Source organism: Protopterus annectens, chromosome 11.part0, assembly GCF_019279795.1.
Source record: "Protopterus annectens isolate FY-2018-M chromosome 11.part0, PAN1.0, whole genome shotgun sequence".
In the NCBI taxonomy this organism is placed as follows: Eukaryota; Metazoa; Chordata; order Ceratodontiformes; family Protopteridae; genus Protopterus; species Protopterus annectens.
In genome coordinates this window covers 285,991,004-286,011,275 of record NC_056745.1, presented here as the reverse complement: position 1 = coordinate 286,011,275, position 20,272 = coordinate 285,991,004, and the positions used below count along the sequence as shown (strand labels likewise).

The window sequence follows — 20,272 nt, the reverse complement described above, 5'->3', positions numbered from 1 at the left end:
TTCTGCATTCATTGGATGTACACAGACAACTAAGATTCTATTTAAACAGGACAAAATCTCTAAGAAAATCTGAGCAACTACTGGTGGCATTTGCTGCAGGGGCGGATGGAAAGGCTATTTCAAAGCAGACTATTTCAAAATGGATAAGCCATTGTATTCGTTTCTGCTACATGCACCATGGTAAACTTATCCCCAAGGGGATCAGATCCCATTCCACCAGGGCTGCATTTACTTCTGCAGCTTTTCTCAGAGGGGTTCCAACCAGAGACATTCTAGAAGCTGCTACTTGGAGCTCAGTTCATACGTTCACCAAACATTACCATTTACCTCTTTTCTAAATCCAGAGCAGGCTTTGCCAGTGCTGTCCTGCAGGGCCTTATAGCTGCTCCTAATGCTGTATAATTCCATCCTCCCAACCATAGCTTCGGGATTCTACCCAAATGTAATGCCTGCAACAGTGAAACACGAAGAACATAGTACAGTTGTGTACACTTACCATAAATGTAGATGTTCGAGTGTATTCACTGTTGCAGTCCTGGTTACCCACCCGCCAGCCCCCTATTTCTCTCTTATTATGCCTCTTTACTATGCTCAAAAGCCTTTTTGATGTATTTGCTTTTAGTTGGAGGTATATTTTTTGTGTTCCAAATTACATGCATATATATACATATACACACACACACACACACACACATATATATATATATATATATATATATATATATATATATATATATATATATATATATATATTGGCGTCGGCTGCATGTTTTATACCCCTGACGACCTGACGTCATGGAAGAAGAGACAGCAACTGACGCAGGACCCAAGACTTTGTTATTCAGGCCAACTGAGGGCAACCTGCCAGCAGATTACCCTAATGTAATGACTGCAACAGTGAATACACTCTACCATCTACATTTATGGTAAGTGTACACAACTGTACTTTCTGTTGCCTGAGCCAGTGTGCTAAAAGCTTTTGTGCTGTGGAGTTAAAAAAACGGTTAACAGCAAACTTTCTAAACTCATGCATATTATCCAGGCAGTCCATTATTTTCTCTTTAGCACTGTGCAGTTGCACGTCGTCTTGTTCTGTGAGATAACCCTATTCTGCAGTAATTTAACCTTTGTCTGTCCCTTTAAGTGATTCTCGTTACTTCTTGACCATATATTTTTCTTTTATTTCTGCCCTACTTTTAAATTCTGCTTTTATTTTATCTCATTCTTTTGCTATATTTTCTGAAGAAATTTCTATCTTCCCTAATGACTTCCAAAAAGATTTCCACTTCCCATTCCTTAAATTTCTATCAACTGAAACATTTGATGTCCTTAATGGGGCATTTGCATTTATCCCATAGGTGTCTATTACAGGAGGCTTAAGGTATCACACAGTGACCTTTTAACTCCTTTGGTTTGGATGTTAGTTGGGATATTTTGCAGACACCTGAATGGTTATGGGCATCAGCTGGGTCATAGACCCTGTGTTTTAAACTATAGCCAAATGCTCCACTTATGATCTGCAGATGAGAGCATAAGAATGCTGAAACGTGCATGTGTAGAGCTAGTGGGATTTGGCTTTAAAGACTTAAAAAAGAAAAAAGTGAGAAGTCATGGACATTCGTATGCCATATTGCTGAAAGGTATCACACAGTGAAAACTTTTTTGTACTGTTTATTAAATCTCTCTGTTTAACAGATAAGGCGGGGAAGTATTAGTGTTTCATTTTTATTTCATTACCCTGTATTTTTATTTTCACTATTATTGGCACGTGATCTGAAGTAATTATTGGATGTGTATCTAAACTTTCATTTAAATGCACATGTTTCTGTGAAATGTAATTTCTTTCTTGCCCAGTTTTTGTACCTTGGGAATGAGATGTAAATTCTCTCCAAGCTCCTACTACTGAATTCACATCTTCCGCAGCAAATATTTTCATAAATTTCTTCAAAAAATCTACCCTCTTTTGCTATGTTTTCTCTTTTAGGCCGACCTAGATACATCCTCACTGTTGCATAACAAATTCCAGTCTGCACCTATAAGTAATATTCTCTGCTGAAAGCTGATTATTTCTCTCAGAATTTTCTTAAGCTCCATTGTGGCAGTTTTAGGTGGAATATAAATGCATACCAACATAATCATTCTCCCTTGCCAGTAACCCCTTACTACTACAAATCTACCGTTATTATCTTTTTTCTCACTTCTTTCAGTATTGGAGCCCCTCTAGCAATTAATATAAGTACTCCCTTTTCATTTATCCCAGTTGTTCTGCTGAGTAACCATCCTGAAATCCTTTATTTTACAATTTCACAAGCTCCGTTCTTTCCAAATGTGTCCTGTAGGTTAATAGGTGATTACTAGGCTAATGGCACAAGAGCCTTTAAAAGCCTAGCAAATAATACCCAAGATATGACAATATTATATCTTACTACGCCATCCCATATCTGGGGAATTATCAGGTTAATGGGCTTTTGGATGTTGGAGCCCTGAGTCATTTTACAGACTGTCTAAGGGACATGGGCAGTACTCCAAGAGTTAATTTACAGTTCCCCATCCATTTATCCAAGTTCTTTTTGAAGAGAGTGAGGGATGGGCTTTGTTTTACGAAGATGGGAAGTCTAGTCCATAGATAAGGTAACCTTTGGAATACAAATCTCTCTCTCTCTCCAGCAAGTTCTGTTAAGAGTCGCAAATAAGGTTCAGGTCCATAGAATGCGTAATTCTTGCATAATTTTTCTTGCGAATATGTAACATTTTCATTAGGGCCAGATCAGAGCATGGCTTGTAGGTCAGGTGCAAGTCCCATCTCAGTAAACAGTATGAGATGGAGTAAAGGGATATGGTCTTTAGTTGGTATGTACAAGACATGTGTTTTATGCATTGTATTTGTTTGGGTGAGAAATCTCTGGGGCTTCTCTGTTTGGTGCAAGTCCCTGGTTAGGTACATGCAGAGGGGCGCATTGTACTTGATTATGGGGCTGATTAGGGCTGAGTACGATTGCACTATGACTTCCTTTGGTCTTGATGCCATGCCTTTACTTATAAGTTGAGCCACACAGAAGAATTTCCTCATGACTTTAGCTACCTGGTGGACAAAGTTTAGGTTACTTCTGTCTATTCCTAGATCCATCACCACTGGGTCTACTTTTAGGGGTGTGCTATAAATATTATAATTTGCAGGGATGTCTGATTTACTGAAGGGTATTATTATGCATTTTTAGCATTTAGTCTCACACCATAGTTTTGGCAGCAGTTGTTTGTCATTTTTAGGCCTGTTTGTAGGATGTCGACATCATTTGGGGATTCAGTGATTGTTCCTAGCGTACAGTCAGTGAACTTGATGGGCCAGAGGCCCCCAACATTGGCTTTCAGTTCTGTTTTCAGAATGCAACAAACAGGAGGGGTCCCAACACTGAGCCCTGTGTGACACCACTAGTAACAGTTTTCTTCTTGGAAGTGGATTTGCCTATCTGGACAACATATGTCCTGTCGGTGACCCAGCTGGTTGTCCATCTGACAATGTTATGGGGTTTATGTCTAACTCAGTAAGTTTATCTGTGATCCCTGAGTGGGAGATTACGTCTCAAATTTTGGCCAGGTCTTGATATTAGTGTGTACCATTTTACCCTCATCCATGGACGTGGTGACTTTCTGAAAGAAGTCCACCAAATTGAGCAGGCAAGACCTCCGTTTGACAAAACCAAATTAGATCTGGTCCAGTTTTTAGAGAGTTCCTTTGTTATTGATCAGGTCTACGATGATTCTCTATATGGCCTTGCAGAGAAGACTGGTCAAGCTTTTGGGCTTCTAGTTCCCTGGGTCAGTTGATGGGCCCCCCATTTTACAGAGGATGACTGTTGCAGTCCTCCATTCCTCTTGGACAAAGCCCATCTGGAGGCTCTAGTTAATGAGGACTTCTAGTGACCCTGATAGATTTGGTTTTAAATTGTTTAAGAAGGTTTCTGGAATGTCCGCGGGACCCATGAAGGCTGTATGTTTTGGCTTTAGTGAGTGCAGTAAGGACCTGTTCTCTTGTAATGACCTGTAGGGGAATGGTTATGGGCATTTCTTTGAGTGTGGGGGGAGAAGTTTGAACTGAACTTGTCCAGCAGGTTTGCTATAGTTTTCAGGCTGGGTGTAAGTGTTGCTATTCATGATTAACTTGGCACATTGCTGAGTGTACCCCTGAGGTTACGAACATAATTAAAAAAAAAAAATAGCATTATGGTTATCTTTTACCTCGGAGGCTGTCTTAGCTTTATAGGTTGCTTTGGCAGATTCTAGTTTTTGCACAGTTTTTTCTGTTTCTTCTTTGCTTTGGAGGGGATTTTTTTTCCATTTTGTTGAACAGCCTATTTGTTAGAGCTCCACCAGGGTAGTTTATTTTTGCCAGTAATAGGTTTGGCTGAGACAGGCACTGCCTCCTCTATGCAGCTAGGAATGTAGTTGTACAGTGTTTTTCTATACGGCTCAGGGTAGAGCTCAGTGTCACCTGGGTTTGGAGGGGCTTGGAAGTTTAATAAGCTGTCACTTAGTTTGACTTCATTGACCTTAGCAAAGTTCTTAACAGGTTTAGAGTTTGATGTGGGGTCTGGGTTAGTTTTAATACTAAAGGAGATAATCTTGTGGTCAGATTTTACCAAAGAGGAGTTAATGTGTGAAGGGGAAGCAGCATCCCCCATATTTGTGAGTACTAGGTCTAGGATATTTGTACCTCTAGTTTGGGAGCTAACTAGTTGCTGTAGGATGTTTGCATTGATGAAATCGAAAAACCTCTGAGCAAGTGAATTTTGTGTTATATAGGTCTCCCAGTTTATGGAGGGAGTAGTTGAAGTCACCCATAAGTATGGTGTTACTCTGAATGTTATGAGATTCCAGTAGGTCTAGGTAGGAAGTGTGGTTTTCCAGACTCATGCTGTGGGGGATCTCTAACTAGTAAGGATTTGATAAGGGGTTGCAACTGTGGCTAGTTGGGCATGGAGCAGCTCAAATGAGTCATGTTTTTGGACCAGTCTAGCAGAGTACTTGTCCTTTATGAACACTGAGACACCTCCTCCCTTTGTTTTATCCTAAGCTGAGAGAAATTGAAATGTATGAAAGGCATTATAGCCTTTGATAGCTGCCTTGCTTTATATGTTTCTGAACTATGTTTCCGTGACTGCACATATGTCTTCATTCTCCAGGTTGAAGAGTGCTTCCAGGGAGTGCAGTTTTTTATTTAAACTCCTTCCTTTGAGCAGCAGTACATTTAGGTAGTCATGAGTGATTTTTATTATGTTGGAGGGTTTAACAATTTGGCATGGCCTAAACATGGACACTGTGGGGATAGATAGTTTTTGCCGGTATCTGGAAGCCAAGTGGTGACAAGTGCAAACCATCTCAGGCAAAGCATTATGGTTTGTCGGTCATGTCTCTCCAGGCAGACAGATATTTGATCCCTTTGTTGTGTCACTAGAAACTAAGCCAGCTTTTGAGGTCAATCATTTTTTGCTGGTGCTTTGGCATAATCATCGGTGAAGGTAGGATGCTACCCAAGGCTAGATTCATACTTGCCTTGGGGGACACATTCAGAAAGCTCCATCATGTCTCTCTTCATGTAGTGAGGTACATCTTAGATTGTTTATGCCCACATGGACTATGACTGTTATACTGGTTCTTGTGGTTTAAAGCCATAAGTGCATGCGTGATCTGGTGGATCCTGTCTCCAGACATACACCTCATTGTTATCTTCTCCTTGTTTAGTCTGGTAAGGGGGACATCAGTATGTTTTACAATGGAATCCCCAATAACAAGAATGTTTGGCTATGCTATGTGTTGCCTTATGGACACGAAAGTGGGGCTACTATGATTTTCAGAGTTGTGTTTTGTGAGATACTGTCTTCTTTGAGTGTGCGCAGGGCCACTGAAAATGCTTTTAGGAGGTCCTTGGAGGTTTGGGTAGATTACAAGTAAGTACCTCCGCATATGTGGGTATGTGTATTTGTTCCTTAGTGTTGGTAGTGGGTGTTTTAGGTGTAATGCTAATATCCTGGTTTGCATTCTTCATGTGTGTATATGAGAGCTTACCTTTGTGTATCTACATCTCTCACACACACTGTTCTAAAATTAAATGGTTGTCAGTGAACAAGAGTCAGTTACTAGACTACCTCAGGATGACCATATCCACCAGGCCAGAAACAGAGATGACAGGAAGTGCCTATCCATTATGCTAGATACTTAACAGATGGGAAGGAGTAGGGGAAAGTCGCTTATAGGTCTAAGAGAGTGTGTTTAATAGTGTATTATTAAATGAACTGCAGTGGTGCTACCCTGTGTACAGGCTGGGAGCTCTTTGAGCAGCTGTGAACAGTGGGAGAGTATGGAGAGCATTTCTTAAAGGGTTTTTAAACTGGAGAGGTTTGCTGATATACAAGTCATGGGTAACTGCATTTGCATGATGCCGAATAGCTAACTTGTAGCACAGCTATTTGCTGTCTGCGTTTCTTAATATGATTCACTTCTCTTTGTGTTTTGTATGTACCCGTGAGATCATTCACATGCAAAGATAATATGGAAAGTGTTGCCATTGTGATGAGAAGTTATTCCCACTTGTTATGTATAGCATCCTTGTTTTTAAATATCTAGTTTCAGCTTATGTTACATGCATACACTAATATTTGGCAGTTTGACCTTTTTATACAGTTGTTTCTTGTCATATACATTTGGACTTGTGTCACATCTTACAAGACTTTTTGTTTTAATGAAAACCCTCAAACACCCAGGACACCCCCAAAACCTATTAACTTAATACAAACACACACAATTATGTACATCTTCAAATGATGAAGTTTAACCTTCCTAATAGGAAAAGTTGTCGCAGATTGAGAGCTACAGTCACAAGCTTTCATTGACCAAAAATTAAGTTTATCCATGCTAAGACGCATGTTACAGCCTGTGCTGCTTATTACACTGTTTTCTGTTTTTGTATTATCTTTATTCCTCTCTCAGATGTAGAAAACAACTTGAATGCTATCAGAAAACAATATCTTTTAGCAACTGAAAAGAAAAAAGTATTCTGTTTTTATTGCCGTCTTATCAGATTGTCTCCATAGAAACATGAAAACTGAGTACACAGTTTCCTTCAGCTACCAGCTTCTCATGTTCCACTGTGAACATTTATTTCATTACATTCAGTGTTCTTTTATTTACTTGCTTCCACTTAAAACTTGTTAGATCAAGCCAAGGGACTTAATGCAGTCAAAAGGAAGAAAAAGCATCAGTTTTACTTGCATCATGTTCTGTAGGCAACCCGCCTCTCACCTCAACAACTAAGGTTATAGCCTATTATCTTAAACATGCCTTTGTCCAAGCTTTCTTCTCATTTTGCATTGCAGTGTCTGCATTTCTTAAACTGGTTCCCTTTTTGTATAGTTTTATTTTACCGTCCCTATAATACACAACAGTAACACAATATGCTTTACTGTATAGCATGCAGTGCTTCGTTTTGTAAAAATGCTGGTATGAACAAAAATTGTTTTACTTATGCATTTCTTCCTTTTCCCCCCTCTCCTTAACATTCTTACAATCATTAATGACATAAAGCAGGGCGTATGCTTTGGAGTTCCCCTGCAAGCTTAACAGAGTAAAAAAAAAAAAAAGTCCAATATTTCCAGGTTTTCTTGTTTCGCCATATTTAACAAATGTGATTGATGCTTTGTAATCCCACATTTATTCGTTAACGTCTGAGTTGCTGCTTTTCCTCCTTTTGATCTCCATCTCCCAGCTCAGTATCTGGTTAATTTCCAGCGTACTCCTGTGCTTTTCTCAGTCTCCAAGCATGTTCCTTTGGAATATTGGAAAAGGTTTACTGGCATAGTCTCTTTGACCTTTGTTATCAGAATAAAATGTAGAATTCCCTTTTGTTTGATACTAGTCCAGTTTCTTACTTATGCTTTCATAAAATTAATACAGTCTGTTCATTCCAGTTTCTCTGGTACAGCATAAAATCTCAGATGTTCTTCATCTCACATTGCTGCAGTCCTTACATATGGGTAGTCCGCTGTCCTCGGTCGGCCCGAATACCAAAGTATTAGGCTGACGTCGGTCAAGGCGCTTAAAACTGACATCAGGACGTCAGGGTACAAAAGCGCATGACCGACGTCATTTCCTCAGTCTTTTTTGCCGCATGGTCCGATGCAGAAGCAGCGTTGCAAGTGCCGTTCGGCGTTCTGAAATTTTTCGAATTCGGAGTTTCAGACCGAATCCAAGTTGGCTAAGTACCCCGTTGGGGAATATTTTGTTTTTTTCTTGCCTCAGTGTTTTACCGGATGTCAGAAAAAGTGAATAACTGTATTTCTTGTGGGAAACAGATACCGCATAGGGATTATCATTCTTTGTGTATTCCTTGTTTGGGGCCTGAGCACGACGTTGTTGGGTGTCGCTTTTGTGCTAGGTTCAATAAACGCACTATTAAGCGAAGGTTAGATTGTGCTAGGCTGGTCTTTGGGAAGCGGTGCAATTATAATATGCCGTCGGATTCTCTGGCGCCCGCTTCTGCGAAGAAGCGCAAAGACAAAGCAGTTAAACCCAGGCAAGATGAGTAGTCCGTTCCGGACGCCGGTTCTTTAGAGGCTTCAGTGGAACCGGTGGTTCCGACGGAGACTTCTCTGGAGTCTCAGGGGGAGACTTTGATTTTGCAGGAGGTGGTCTCTCAGGAGGCAGGTCAGGCTGAAGGGGCTTCTCAAGTTACTGTAATCCCCTCCCTTCCTAGGGTGGTTAGGCCTTCTCCTTCTGTTTCCAAGGCTTCTCCCAGAGGCAGGCCAGTTTTAGCTTCTGTTGGTGTCACTCCTAGTTCAGCAGGGTCTGTGCCTAAGAAGCACATGCTTAAAATGGCAGAAGATTTGATTACTCTGATTAGAGGTTCTTTGCCCCCTCCTGATAAGAGGCCTAGGGTGGAACCAGAGTTGGGAAGTTTTGAGCAGGCTTCGATGTTTCAGAGTCTTCAGCTGAAGACTTGCAGGAGTACTCTCCTTATTCTGATTCTGATGCAGATGATTCCACTCCTTCTGCTTCTCCTCCAGAGGATTTTTCTTTTTCAGAGACACTTCATTCTATGAGGGAACATTTTAAGTGGGAAGGTCAGGACTTCTCTGATTCTAGGAAAAGGCTTAGGAAGTTTTTGCTGTTACCCCAGCATAGGCCCTTGGCTATACCCTCTGTTCTGGATGTTGTGGAAGATGTGTTTGCAGAGGCTTCACTTAATCCTGATTCTCTGCCTCCTGCTCCTGTTAAACCGGATAGGTATTACAGGGTGCCTGAGGCTCATAAATATCTTTATAAGAGTCCTAGGGCGGACCCAGAAACTATTAGTCAGGGACCTAAGGGTGTCAAGGCCTCTGTTGTAAAAAATCAGGTTCCTCTAGATAAAGAAGCCAGAGCTTTGGATAGATGGGGAAAGAAGGTCTATACATCTTCTACCTTAGCTATGAGGGCTTTGAATTGCCAGTTTCATATGTTGAAATATCAAAACTTTCTTCTTTCTCAATTGAAGTCTAAGGTGGATGCTCTGGCGGAAGGCATTGAGTGTAAAGAATTACAAGATTTGGTGCATGTCTCTGAACAGGTGGGTAAGCATTCATTACAGTGTGGTTTTGATGCTGTGCAGGCCTCGTCTAGGGTGGCTGCCACTGGCTCAGTTCTTCGCAGGCATGCCTGGCTGAAGGATCAGAATTTATCTGACCATGTTAAGACAAGGATTTTGGATGCTCCTTTGCAGTCTGATGTGTTGTTTGGTTCACCTGTGGAGTCAGTCTTGAAGAAAATGGAAGACAAGGCTAAGTCTATGCAGGCTGTTAAAGATTTTTGCAAGTTCAGCCTCCAAGTTTAGTAGGAATTGGCCTGCTAAGGGGTGGACGATCCTTCTTATGATTCTCAGTCTAGGGGTAGATCTAGACGTGGTAGGGGCAGAGCTCAGAGTTCTTTCAGGCCTAGAACAGGGAGTTCACCTGCACATTCTTCGGTGAGGGCAGGGGCCAGTCCTTTCGTAAACAGGCCCAATGACCCACTTTTCAGCTGCCAGATCCTTCTGGCCTGGCAGCACCTTTGGGAGGAAGGTTAGCACTCTTCAAGGAAAATTGGATGTTGATTACCCAAGACAAATGGGTATTGGATATCATACACCAAGGTTACAAGTTTTATTTCCATACCTTGCCTCCTTTCAAAGGCATGCCGGACGTTCCTCCTCAGCAAAGACTAGAGGCTCGCAAACAAATTTCTCTACTACTTCAAATAGGGGCCATACAACCGGTCCCTCTGCCAGAAGTGGGCCTAGGATTTTATTCTCGCCTGTTTCTAGTACCAAAGAAAGGAAACACGTGGAGACCAATTTTGGATTTATCTATCCTCAACACATATCTGGACATTCCCAAGTTCAAAATGTTGACGTTACAACAGCTTTTACCTCTGCTGGGCAAAGATCACTGGATGGTAACTCTGGATCTCAAGGAGGCTTACCTTCATGTTCCTATCAGGCCCAGTTGCAGGAAGTATCTGCGTTTTCGGGCTGGGACTTCACATTATCAGTTCTCTGCATTGCCCTTTGGCTTATCTACTGCGCCCAGAGTGTTCACGAAGGTTCTGGCTCCAGTGGTAGCTTTCTTCAGGCTAAGAGGAATACAGATCTATCCTTATTTGGACGATTGCCTGATTCTGGCCCAAGAAAAGGACGAACTTCTTCATCATTTACAGTATGTGATGGCAGTGTTAAGATGCCTGGGGTATTCTGTGAACGAAATAAAGTCCAGTCTAGTACCCTCTCAGGACATGTGCTTTCTGGGTGTGAGACTGAATACAGCATCCCAGATGGCCTTTTTGACCCCGGACAAACAACAGAATCTTTCTCTTTACTTCCACCAGTTGTCTCGTCAGTCCAGGCTGACTGCAAGGACAGTCCTTCAAGCCTTGGGGTTCATGGCATCTTGTATTCTGGTACTTCCCAATGCCAAACTGCATATGAGGAAGCTACAATGGTATCTCAAGAATGTATGGACACAGCACTGCCAAAATTTGGACACTGTCATTCAGATAATACCTTGCATTCAAAAGGAATTTTTGTGGTGGGCTCAGGAATGTCACCTAAACAAGGGCGACTCTGTGACCCGACCAGAGGCGAGTCAGATTTTAACGACAGATGCCTCAGACAAAGCTTGGGGAGCTCATCTAAATGGAAAATGGATACAAGACACGTGGCCTGCCAGACTTCAACATCTACATATCAACTTGAAGGAGATGTTAGCAGTCCAATTTGCATTGATAGCTTTCAAGGATTTACTTCTTCCAGGGCAGGTGTTGATTCAAACAGACAACACAACTGTCATGTGGTACATCAACAAGCAAGGGGGAACGCATTCTTATCCTCTATGCAGACAAGCAATGATTTTATGGGAGACTGCTCTCAGTTTACAGCTAAATCTTCAGGCAAGGTTTCTGCCAGGAGCACAGAACTCCTTAGCAGATGTGTTGAGCAGACAAATTATGGATCCCCACGAGTGGAAATTGGATCCTCATGTATTTCAGAGATTGACAGTGTTATGGGGAACTCCAGACATAGATCTGTTCGCTTCTCCACTAAATTACCAGCTGCCAAAGTTTTGCACAAAAAGGTTTCATCCCACAGCTTGGAAAGTGGATGCTCTCTCATTCAATTGGAGCAATCTTCACGTGTATGCCTTTCCACCTCTGCCTCTCCTCCCAAAGGTACTGCTGAAGGTCAGACAGGACAAGCCAAACATGATTTTAATAGCTCCAGATTGGCCTCGACAGCACTGGTACCCTTTACTGAGAAGTCTGGTACAGGAGCCTCCGTGGCCTTTGCCTTCGATTCCTCACCTGCTGTCTCAGGAGAACAGTCATTTACTCAATGTCAAACTTCATTCTCTACATCTGACAGCCTGGCATATTCTGTTTTAAACCCTGGAGGGTCTCAGCTTCCACAACAAGTTTTGAATGTTATTTTGGAGGCCAGAAGGCCTAGTACAAGGAAAGTTTACGCAGATAAATGGAGGAGATTTTTATTTTGGAGTACAGCAAAGGACTTTGATGTTTCTAAACCTAATTTAAGTGTTGCGCTTCAATACCTTACTGAGTTATTGGACAAAGGTTTGTCCTTCTCCTCTATAAAGGTTCATGCTGCAGCAATTTCTGCTCACTATGACTGTGACCCACCATTATTTTCTCAGCCTTTGTTTAAGCAATTCCTTAGAGGGGCAAAGAATATAAGACCCCCACGTAGAGCTCCTACTCCTGCTTGGGATCTCAATTTTGTGTTGGAGAAACTCACTCTACAACCTTTTGAGCCTGCAGCATCGGCAGAGTTGAAATATTTATCATGGAAGACTGTTTTTTTGTTGGCCATTACCTCTGCGAGAAGGGTTTCTGAATTACAGGCCCTTATGGCAGTTGAGCCTTTCTTGATTTTCCACAAGGATAGGGTGTCTTTGCGTACTAACCCTTCTTTTATGCCTAAAGTGGTTTCTAGTGTGGCTTTAAACCAAACTATTCATTTGCCTACTTTTTATGCAAACCCCCAAAATAAAGGGGAAAGGATTTTGCACACTTTGGATATACACAGACAGTTGCGATATTATTTGAGCAGAACTAAAGGGTTCAGGCAGTCTCAGCAGTTGTTTGTTTCTTTTGCTTTGGGTTCTCAGGGCAAACCTGTTTCTAAACAAACTATTTCTAAGTGGATTGGGTTTTGTATTGCTTTCTGTTATTCCCATCATGGTAAGGATATTCCAGCTGGGATTAGGCCTCATTCCACTAGGGCTACTGACACTTCTACAGCTTTTTTAAGGGGGGTGGCTACTAAAGATATTTTGGAAGCAGCTACTTGGAGTTCAGTGCATACTTTCTCTAAGCATTACCACCTTCCACTAAATCTAGGGCTGGATTTGCCACTGCAATTTTACAGGGCATGTTGGCAGCTCCTAATGCTTTATAGTTTTGCCATCCTCCCTTACCTCTGCTTTGGGATTCTACCCATATGTAAGGACTGCAGCAATGTGAGATGAAGAACATAGTACAGTTTTGTACCTACCATAAATGTAGATGTTCGAAGATCCACATTGCTGCAGTCCAATTTACCCTCCCTCCTTCCCCTCTGTTGTTGAAGGTGGTGGTGTGTTTTGTGTTGTACATATTGTAAATATGGTTAGTGCACGGGTGGTTGGTTAGGTTTGGCTGGTTTTTGGCTTTGGCCTGTCTTGTTAGGGCCTTCTGACATCTGGGGCAAGAAAAGACTGAGGAAATGACGTTGGTCATGCGCTTTTGTACCCTGACGTCCTGATGTCAGTTTTAAGCGCCTTGACCGACGTCAGCCTAATACTTTGGTATTCGGGCCGACCGAGGACAGCGGACTACCCATATGTAAGGACTGCAGCAATGTGGATCTTCGAACATCTACATTTATGGTAGGTACAAAACTGTACTTTTTTCTGTACTTGCTCTGTCCTTGGATTCTATTTTTTAAAACATCTCTTCTCAAGCACTCTTGTACTCAGCCAGGTGTTTTTATTTTAACCTCCGACTTTTCCAGTTTTATCAGCTCATCAGAATATTTGTTTAAATCTTCGTCCATTTTTCCATCCTTTTATTTAAATTTATATATTCCTTCAGTGTTCTGTTTAATCAGCGCTGAGTACATTTGACTTATTTTTCCTCTAGATTACTAGAAATCTTATCTTGCACCAAAGCTGGAGCTTGAACTACTTTTTGCTGAACATCTGCAGGATTCTTCCCAGCTGTTGTTTTCCTTTCACTTTTTGTGGTTGATTTTCTTTCAGGGTCTTTAAATATCTTTGCTGGCATGCAGGCAGTACACTTTCTCACTAGTAACTAAAATTTACCCAAAAAGACAAATTCACTGACTCTGTTCTGAGTTTCTGTATTCACACTGGGAGAGCTGAAATTAAGCTGTTACTCAGTGTGCAGCCATTGTGGAAGTCTTAGTCATTCAGAATATTATTCATAAAGTTGCCGAAAATATGCTAAGAATTAAGTTAGTACAGGAATGTAGAAAGGACATTTTGCCAGTAGGGTTTACTGCTCTTAGAGATATAGAAAACAGGCAAGAGGGGATTGGAATTTACTGGTGAACACTGGCAAAGTTGCCAAGGTATTAGGAGCAAATAAGGTAATAGAGTGGGATGAGGCCAAACAGAATTTTGGACTGCAGGTTAGAGAGTGCCTTCCTTATTAGGGGTTGATATCAGAGTGTAGACAAAGTGGAAAGGATAAGGGAGTGCTAAGTGTAAGACCAGCTATGGTAGAGCTTTTAGTCAAGTCTAGAACAGAAGCCATTTGTAAAAAGGGAATAACTAGTAGGGAATATAAAATGATGCATGATAGACAATATTGGGAAGGGAGACTGCAAACATTATAAAGGAACAATGGAAAGATGTCTCTGTTTCGCCCAAATATGCAATAAAGTCCAGAAAGTTTAGGATTTTGCTTGGAAGTGTTTGTGTAATGATATTGATAACCCATGCTGGAGGTTGTGATGGAAGAGATAGTGGTAACTGGGAACGTGGCAAATTTTAACAATTCCTTATAGAGGATTCCGTCAGAAATGTTAGGGGAGTAAGTGGCTCTGAGGCAATGTGTTTTTGAGCTAAGAGACAGGATCAGAATTGTCTAGACATAAGAAGGGATTAAGTAAGCTTAATGCTGTTGACTGCAGAAAAAAAATACTAGAATATGGAAATAAAAATGTAAACAAAACTGCAGCTGAATTGCTGAATATTGTAAAGGGGATAAAAGGATTAGAGGTAGGATCTTTAGAAGAGGGAAATAGGAAGGAAATGACAGAAATACATGGAATTTCTGGGAACAGTACATGCAGAAAATTGTTGGAGGAAGAGTGGGGTATAAGGGAAGGTAGGAATTAAGCAGTTCAGCATTGGAGTGAATAATTGTCAAAAACGAAAAAAAAGGAAAGAAAACCTATGTATAATGCATGGATATGACTAATGTTGATATGCTTTGTTTTCTTTCCTACTAATGTGTGTGTGTCTGTTAAGTGATAATTTAGTAAACATGTTTAAAAAAGTGACATACATTTACCCTGTGCAACTTACTTTTCCAGTGGTTTTAACTATTGGGAATATGATTCTCAAGTCTTTACATGGCTCTTCAGATTCTACCTCTGTTCCCTCCCCCCAGGACCAGAAGTGTTTTTGTGTTAATAGGCATATGGTTCCAAGTTTTTTTTGAGCTGCTTGTCCTTTTAAGTTCTTTTGCTGATGCATTATAAAGGTAACGTAATTGGAAAAAAAAAAAGGGAGATGTGATCTTCCATGTGCTCTTAAGGTGACCGGATGGATTCAGGAACATCACAGGGTTCTGCCTTTTCTGCCCAACTAGTTTTTTTCCAATGCTTCATCCAAATAACTAGGTAATAGTGATGTGAGAAGCTTGAAGCCTGCTTTATTGCTTGATTGGTAACATTGAAGTCAGTCCATTGGAAAGACTGACCAGGCTGCTTGTCTAAAGGCAATAGTCTATGAAAGTGTCCCCATCGCTTCATTCTTTCCAGCCATCCCAGTGCCATCATCCATCACCAGGTCTATCTCCTCCCTCTCCTGAATGTCTTAAGGGTGAGCTGTAGCTGATGTGGATATTAAAGGTGTCAACTATTTCTGCTGCTTGGGTTGGGGGTATTTTAGTAACCTATCATTAATTCCTTACCCTTCCCTGCTTTGTTGACAATGTTCAAGGGCTGTTCCCCTCTGTGGACCATGTTTCCCCTTGTGGGGCATCTTCGAACGCCAGTCCTCTGGAAGGGCACCCACAACCCTCTCTGTCAGTGCCTCAGGCGCCCAAGCTGCTAATCGAACCTGGGTCATCTGGGACATAGTTAGGGATTTATCCTGCTATACTACTGCGCTGGTACCCAGGCAGAGGTGCTTGAGACAAGATTAATACTTGTAGACCCGGTTGCTGTTCAGTCCATAGTGTGCATGACATATTTGGCACCATTGTCATCCAGGTTTGCAGCTTTGAATGCAAAGAATAGTGAGAAGGGTGCTACTTCCCTTTTGGGAAAGAGACAGTGGTAACTGCCTTCATTCCTCACTCCTTCTAAAGATGGACCCATTCCTTATTCTGTTAGAAACTTGCCTTCCAAGTGTGCTGCTTTGGCCCTTTATTTATTCCCTTCACCCTTCATACACCTGAACTTCAAGGACCTGCATGGTGGCTGCTAAATAAGAAGATACTAACAGCATTGTACAACCAGTAGTTATGTGCTTTTTAGTTAGAGGTTGGGTATGCCCTTGGCAGTACTTGCTGCAGATTCTGTGTACATTTCCCATACACTATTACAAGTTGTGTTAATATTAGACTGGATTATATTTAGATCAATCTATAGATATATAGCTGTGTATATATATATATATATATATATATATATATATATATGTGTGTGTGTGTGTGTGTGTGTGTGTGCATGTATATATCTATCTGTGTGTGTATGTATATAATATATATATATATATATATATATATATATATATATATATATGTGTGTGTGTGTATATTTATACAGATCTATATCTGTGTGTGTGTGTGTGTGTGTGTGTATATATATATATATATATGTATATGTATATATATATATATATATATATGTATGCATGAGTGTGTGTGTGTGTGTGTGTGTATATATATGTGTGTGGGATATATATATATATATATATATATATATATATATATATATATATATATGTGTGTGTGTGTGCGTGCGTGTGGGTCTGCTAAGTAACCACTTGTCCACCATGGTGAACTTTGCCCTTTCCCCCACTTAGTGCGATCTCAGAGTTGGTATATTTAGTTGGGGGTGGGGGCAAAGCCCGTCCCCCCCAGATGGGTGGGTTTCATGTGGTTCAGTTTTCGTGTTTTGTTGTAGTGCGGCCAAATGGTTACTTACCTGGTGTTTTTTGTCAGTGATGTAAGTGTTTAAGTGGATTTTCGGTACTTTCGTCTCAACGTTTTAAAAGTCGGGTAAGTGGTGTTTCAAATTATCTAAAGTAGACCCATATATATACACACACACACTATATATATATATATATATATATATATATATATATATATATATATATGGGTCTACCTGACATGGTCGACAAGCCATGTGATCGACTTTTATTTGGTCGACGAGCAGTTTTATGTAGGGGGCTTCACCCCCCACCCCCCTAACTATATATATCATTTCCAGGGTTGCACAACATTGGGAAGGGGGGCAAATCTGCCTGTCGACCAAATGAATTGTCGACCAAATAAAAGTCGATCAAATGGCTTGTCGACCATGTCAGGTAGACCCATATATATATATATATATATATATATATATATATATGTATATACGTATGTATGTGTATGTGTGTGTGTGTGTGTGTATATATATATATATTTATATATATATATATATATATATATATATATATATATATATATATATATACACACACACACACACACACACACACACACACACCTGTATGCAGAGTCCCAGTATTTCTTTAGCAAAGAAACCTAGAAGGATCTCTTCTAGGGGAACAGGGGAATTTTTTTGTCTTGCCATGCATTTAATAACCAAATGAGAGTTGCCCTTTTCTTTAACTCTAGGTTCGGCTACCATACCTTGTACATAAATCTTCAAATAGTCATTGTACTTGGTGATACCTTTGTTGCCATACAGCAACTGGATTAGGTAAGTAGACAAGACAGATTCTACTTCTGCAGCTCAAGGTCTTTGACCTTGGCAGGGAATTTCTCAGTTTATCACTGTGGTCATCAATTTTAGTACAAGTCATTGTTCATTGATATTTTGTCCACTTTCCAGGCTCATTGGCAGTTGTTTAGCCCCATTGGTGGAAGAATCTTCTGGACATTCCATACTTGAGCTCTTGTTTCCTAATAACACCTTAATGGTTAATTTTAGATGTGGAGCTATATTGTGTCCTGCCATAGCTTGTGTTTAGGGTTACATTATGATGTCACTCACAGTTGCACCCAAATTTCCATCATATCGACTGTCTTGGACTCTGTCCATTGCCACTCTTTTATCATCTGAGGAGAGCTAAAGTAATTGATTTCCTGTGTACTCTTACACTGAAAGATGTAGGTTTAAATCCTTCCAAATTTGTGATTTAATTGCACTGACCATTTTCACTTCATGGATCCCTTGTTTTGTCTAAGACCGTGTTCCACTGAACTATTTGTTATAAATGGTTGCAGAGCCACCACTCGGTCAGGTTTACTTTAATCTTGCTTCTTTGCCATTCATCAGGTTGATGGTGTACATCTAAATCTGGAAGTTGGTTGTCCTTTTGTTTTTCCCAGACTAAAAGAGACCTTCAGTTTTGATATGCTACCATGGAGGCTGGCTGTGGTGTCTTGTGAAATTGCGCTTGCCCCTCCAAACTCTGGAGTGTTTTGTGAAGCTTGAGTAACTGAATTGGTACTAAGATCAGACATTCTGGTGGTAGTCTTCTGTCACCTAAACAAGCCATGGGGGAGAGCTACGTGTGCCATCCGTGCACGTAAATGAACCAGGTTTGAAAGTGGATCAGTCAGTGCCAAAACCTTCTTGTGGCAGTCCAGATGCTTGAAGAGTTTCATATGGTGCTATATACAAAACTGACTGACTGCTTGGTTGTGGACTCTCACTGAGCAGTTTGCAAGTGATTTTTTTTGCATTTGGTGAAGCATTGCACTTAACGCGTGTATCTCTGTTTGAGCCCAATACCCAAGCTAATGTATTCTAGGAACATGGTATCCTTGTTGAGGCCAGTGAGTGAAGTGTAGTATAGGGTAGAAGAGTTGATAATTGAGTTAGTAACACTGGTAGTGGACTAAATAAGCTGGCAGAAAGGCCTCTGGTAAATGGTAATTGAGGTGGTCAAAATGTCCTAAAAAGAAACTGTGTACATAGTGCACTTACAGAACTGTAATTTAAAAAGTTTGGGCAGACAGTTGGAAATGAAAACTCATTTTTTGGTGAATCTGTTGTATTTTAAATAATTGTCAAGTATTTGCTTATGTAATAAAATAACTGGCTTCTTTAATCTTTAGAGATGGTTAATGGCTTTTTGCAGCACAAGTCTGTTTGTTGAACTTCTTTTGGCTTTAGTAGAGGAAAAAACGTGTATCATTTTATTCCTCTTATTGTCATGTATGTAACCCTTCCTTTTTGTCTGTGATAAATACATAGGTTTCTGACCAGGATACACTTTTTAATTTGATATTTGCTGACCTGGAGGAACACAAGGAGAAAGCAGAAGGCTTGGGACAGCTACTCTTTGAGATGTGCAAAGGTGTGAGGAATACATTCCACTCCTATGCCACCACGGTAAATGCTTTTTGTTGATTCAGTATTCTGGCTTAGTTTTTCATTACTTAAACTGGTAAAATATAAGCTTAGCAGTGTTTTGTCATCAAATATGTTAGAATGACTTGATTTCATTTAACTTTTCATTAGGTGCTGTTTGTGGTATATAAAGGATTAACATAAAATTCCCAAAGTGTCTATATCTTCATACGGTGAACAATGTTTTGAAGCCATGCCTTTTTTAAACTGGAACAAAGTATAAATAAGGTTAGGTATAAGAGTGGTTTTATTGATTCCACTCTGAACTATAGTGAGAAAATGGACTTCATTTGTTGAGTTATTTGACTGGTAGTTGCAGAGTGGAAAGTAATTGCTGGTTAGAAGAGTCATGTGGTCTCCGTTCAAACTTCTGACCAGTTCCTTGTAGTATGCAGTGACATCTGGCTGTATTTAATGTGCTTGAGAAACTTTCACATTGGGCTTGATAGTAGAGGTAATAACTGGTATATATCCAGAGAGGCCATCTAATGAGGTTATGGCTGACAGGAGTGGTAGGAGAAAAAAATTTGAATGCAGTATGATATATGTTAAAAGTTAGAAAATGGCCTAGAATCATCTTAATGCTGTATGACAATTTACTGTCTGACTTTTTTGTTTTGTGTTTATTAGACATGGCAAGGACCAATTTATGTCGTCCTTGTCATTTCCACCTCCTAAGCCACCATTATCACATCATTCTCGTCTCCTGTCCCTCATTGTCATGCTTGCTATTCCCACCCCCTGTCTTCCATTCAGTTTACATGTGCTGTTCCTACCTTCGTACTCTAGTGCAGTGCATCCCTTTCCTACTCCTGTCACCATCTTCTAGTGTCACGCATGCCTTACTTTCCCTCATCTTATAGTGCCACC

General features: G+C 40.6%; 1 protein-coding gene across 1 annotated transcript in view; it reads left to right on the top strand.

Moving 5' to 3' along the window:
• The window catches only part of UTP20 (UTP20 small subunit processome component), a gene marked incomplete in the record, with an annotated part of 2,478,305 nt that overhangs the window by 301,863 nt on the left and 2,156,170 nt on the right, over window positions 1-20,272 (top strand). Inside the window, 1 exon segment of the mRNA XM_044087776.1 lies at window positions 19,247-19,384. Within this exon segment, the coding sequence (XP_043943711.1) occupies window positions 19,247-19,384 (138 nt within the window).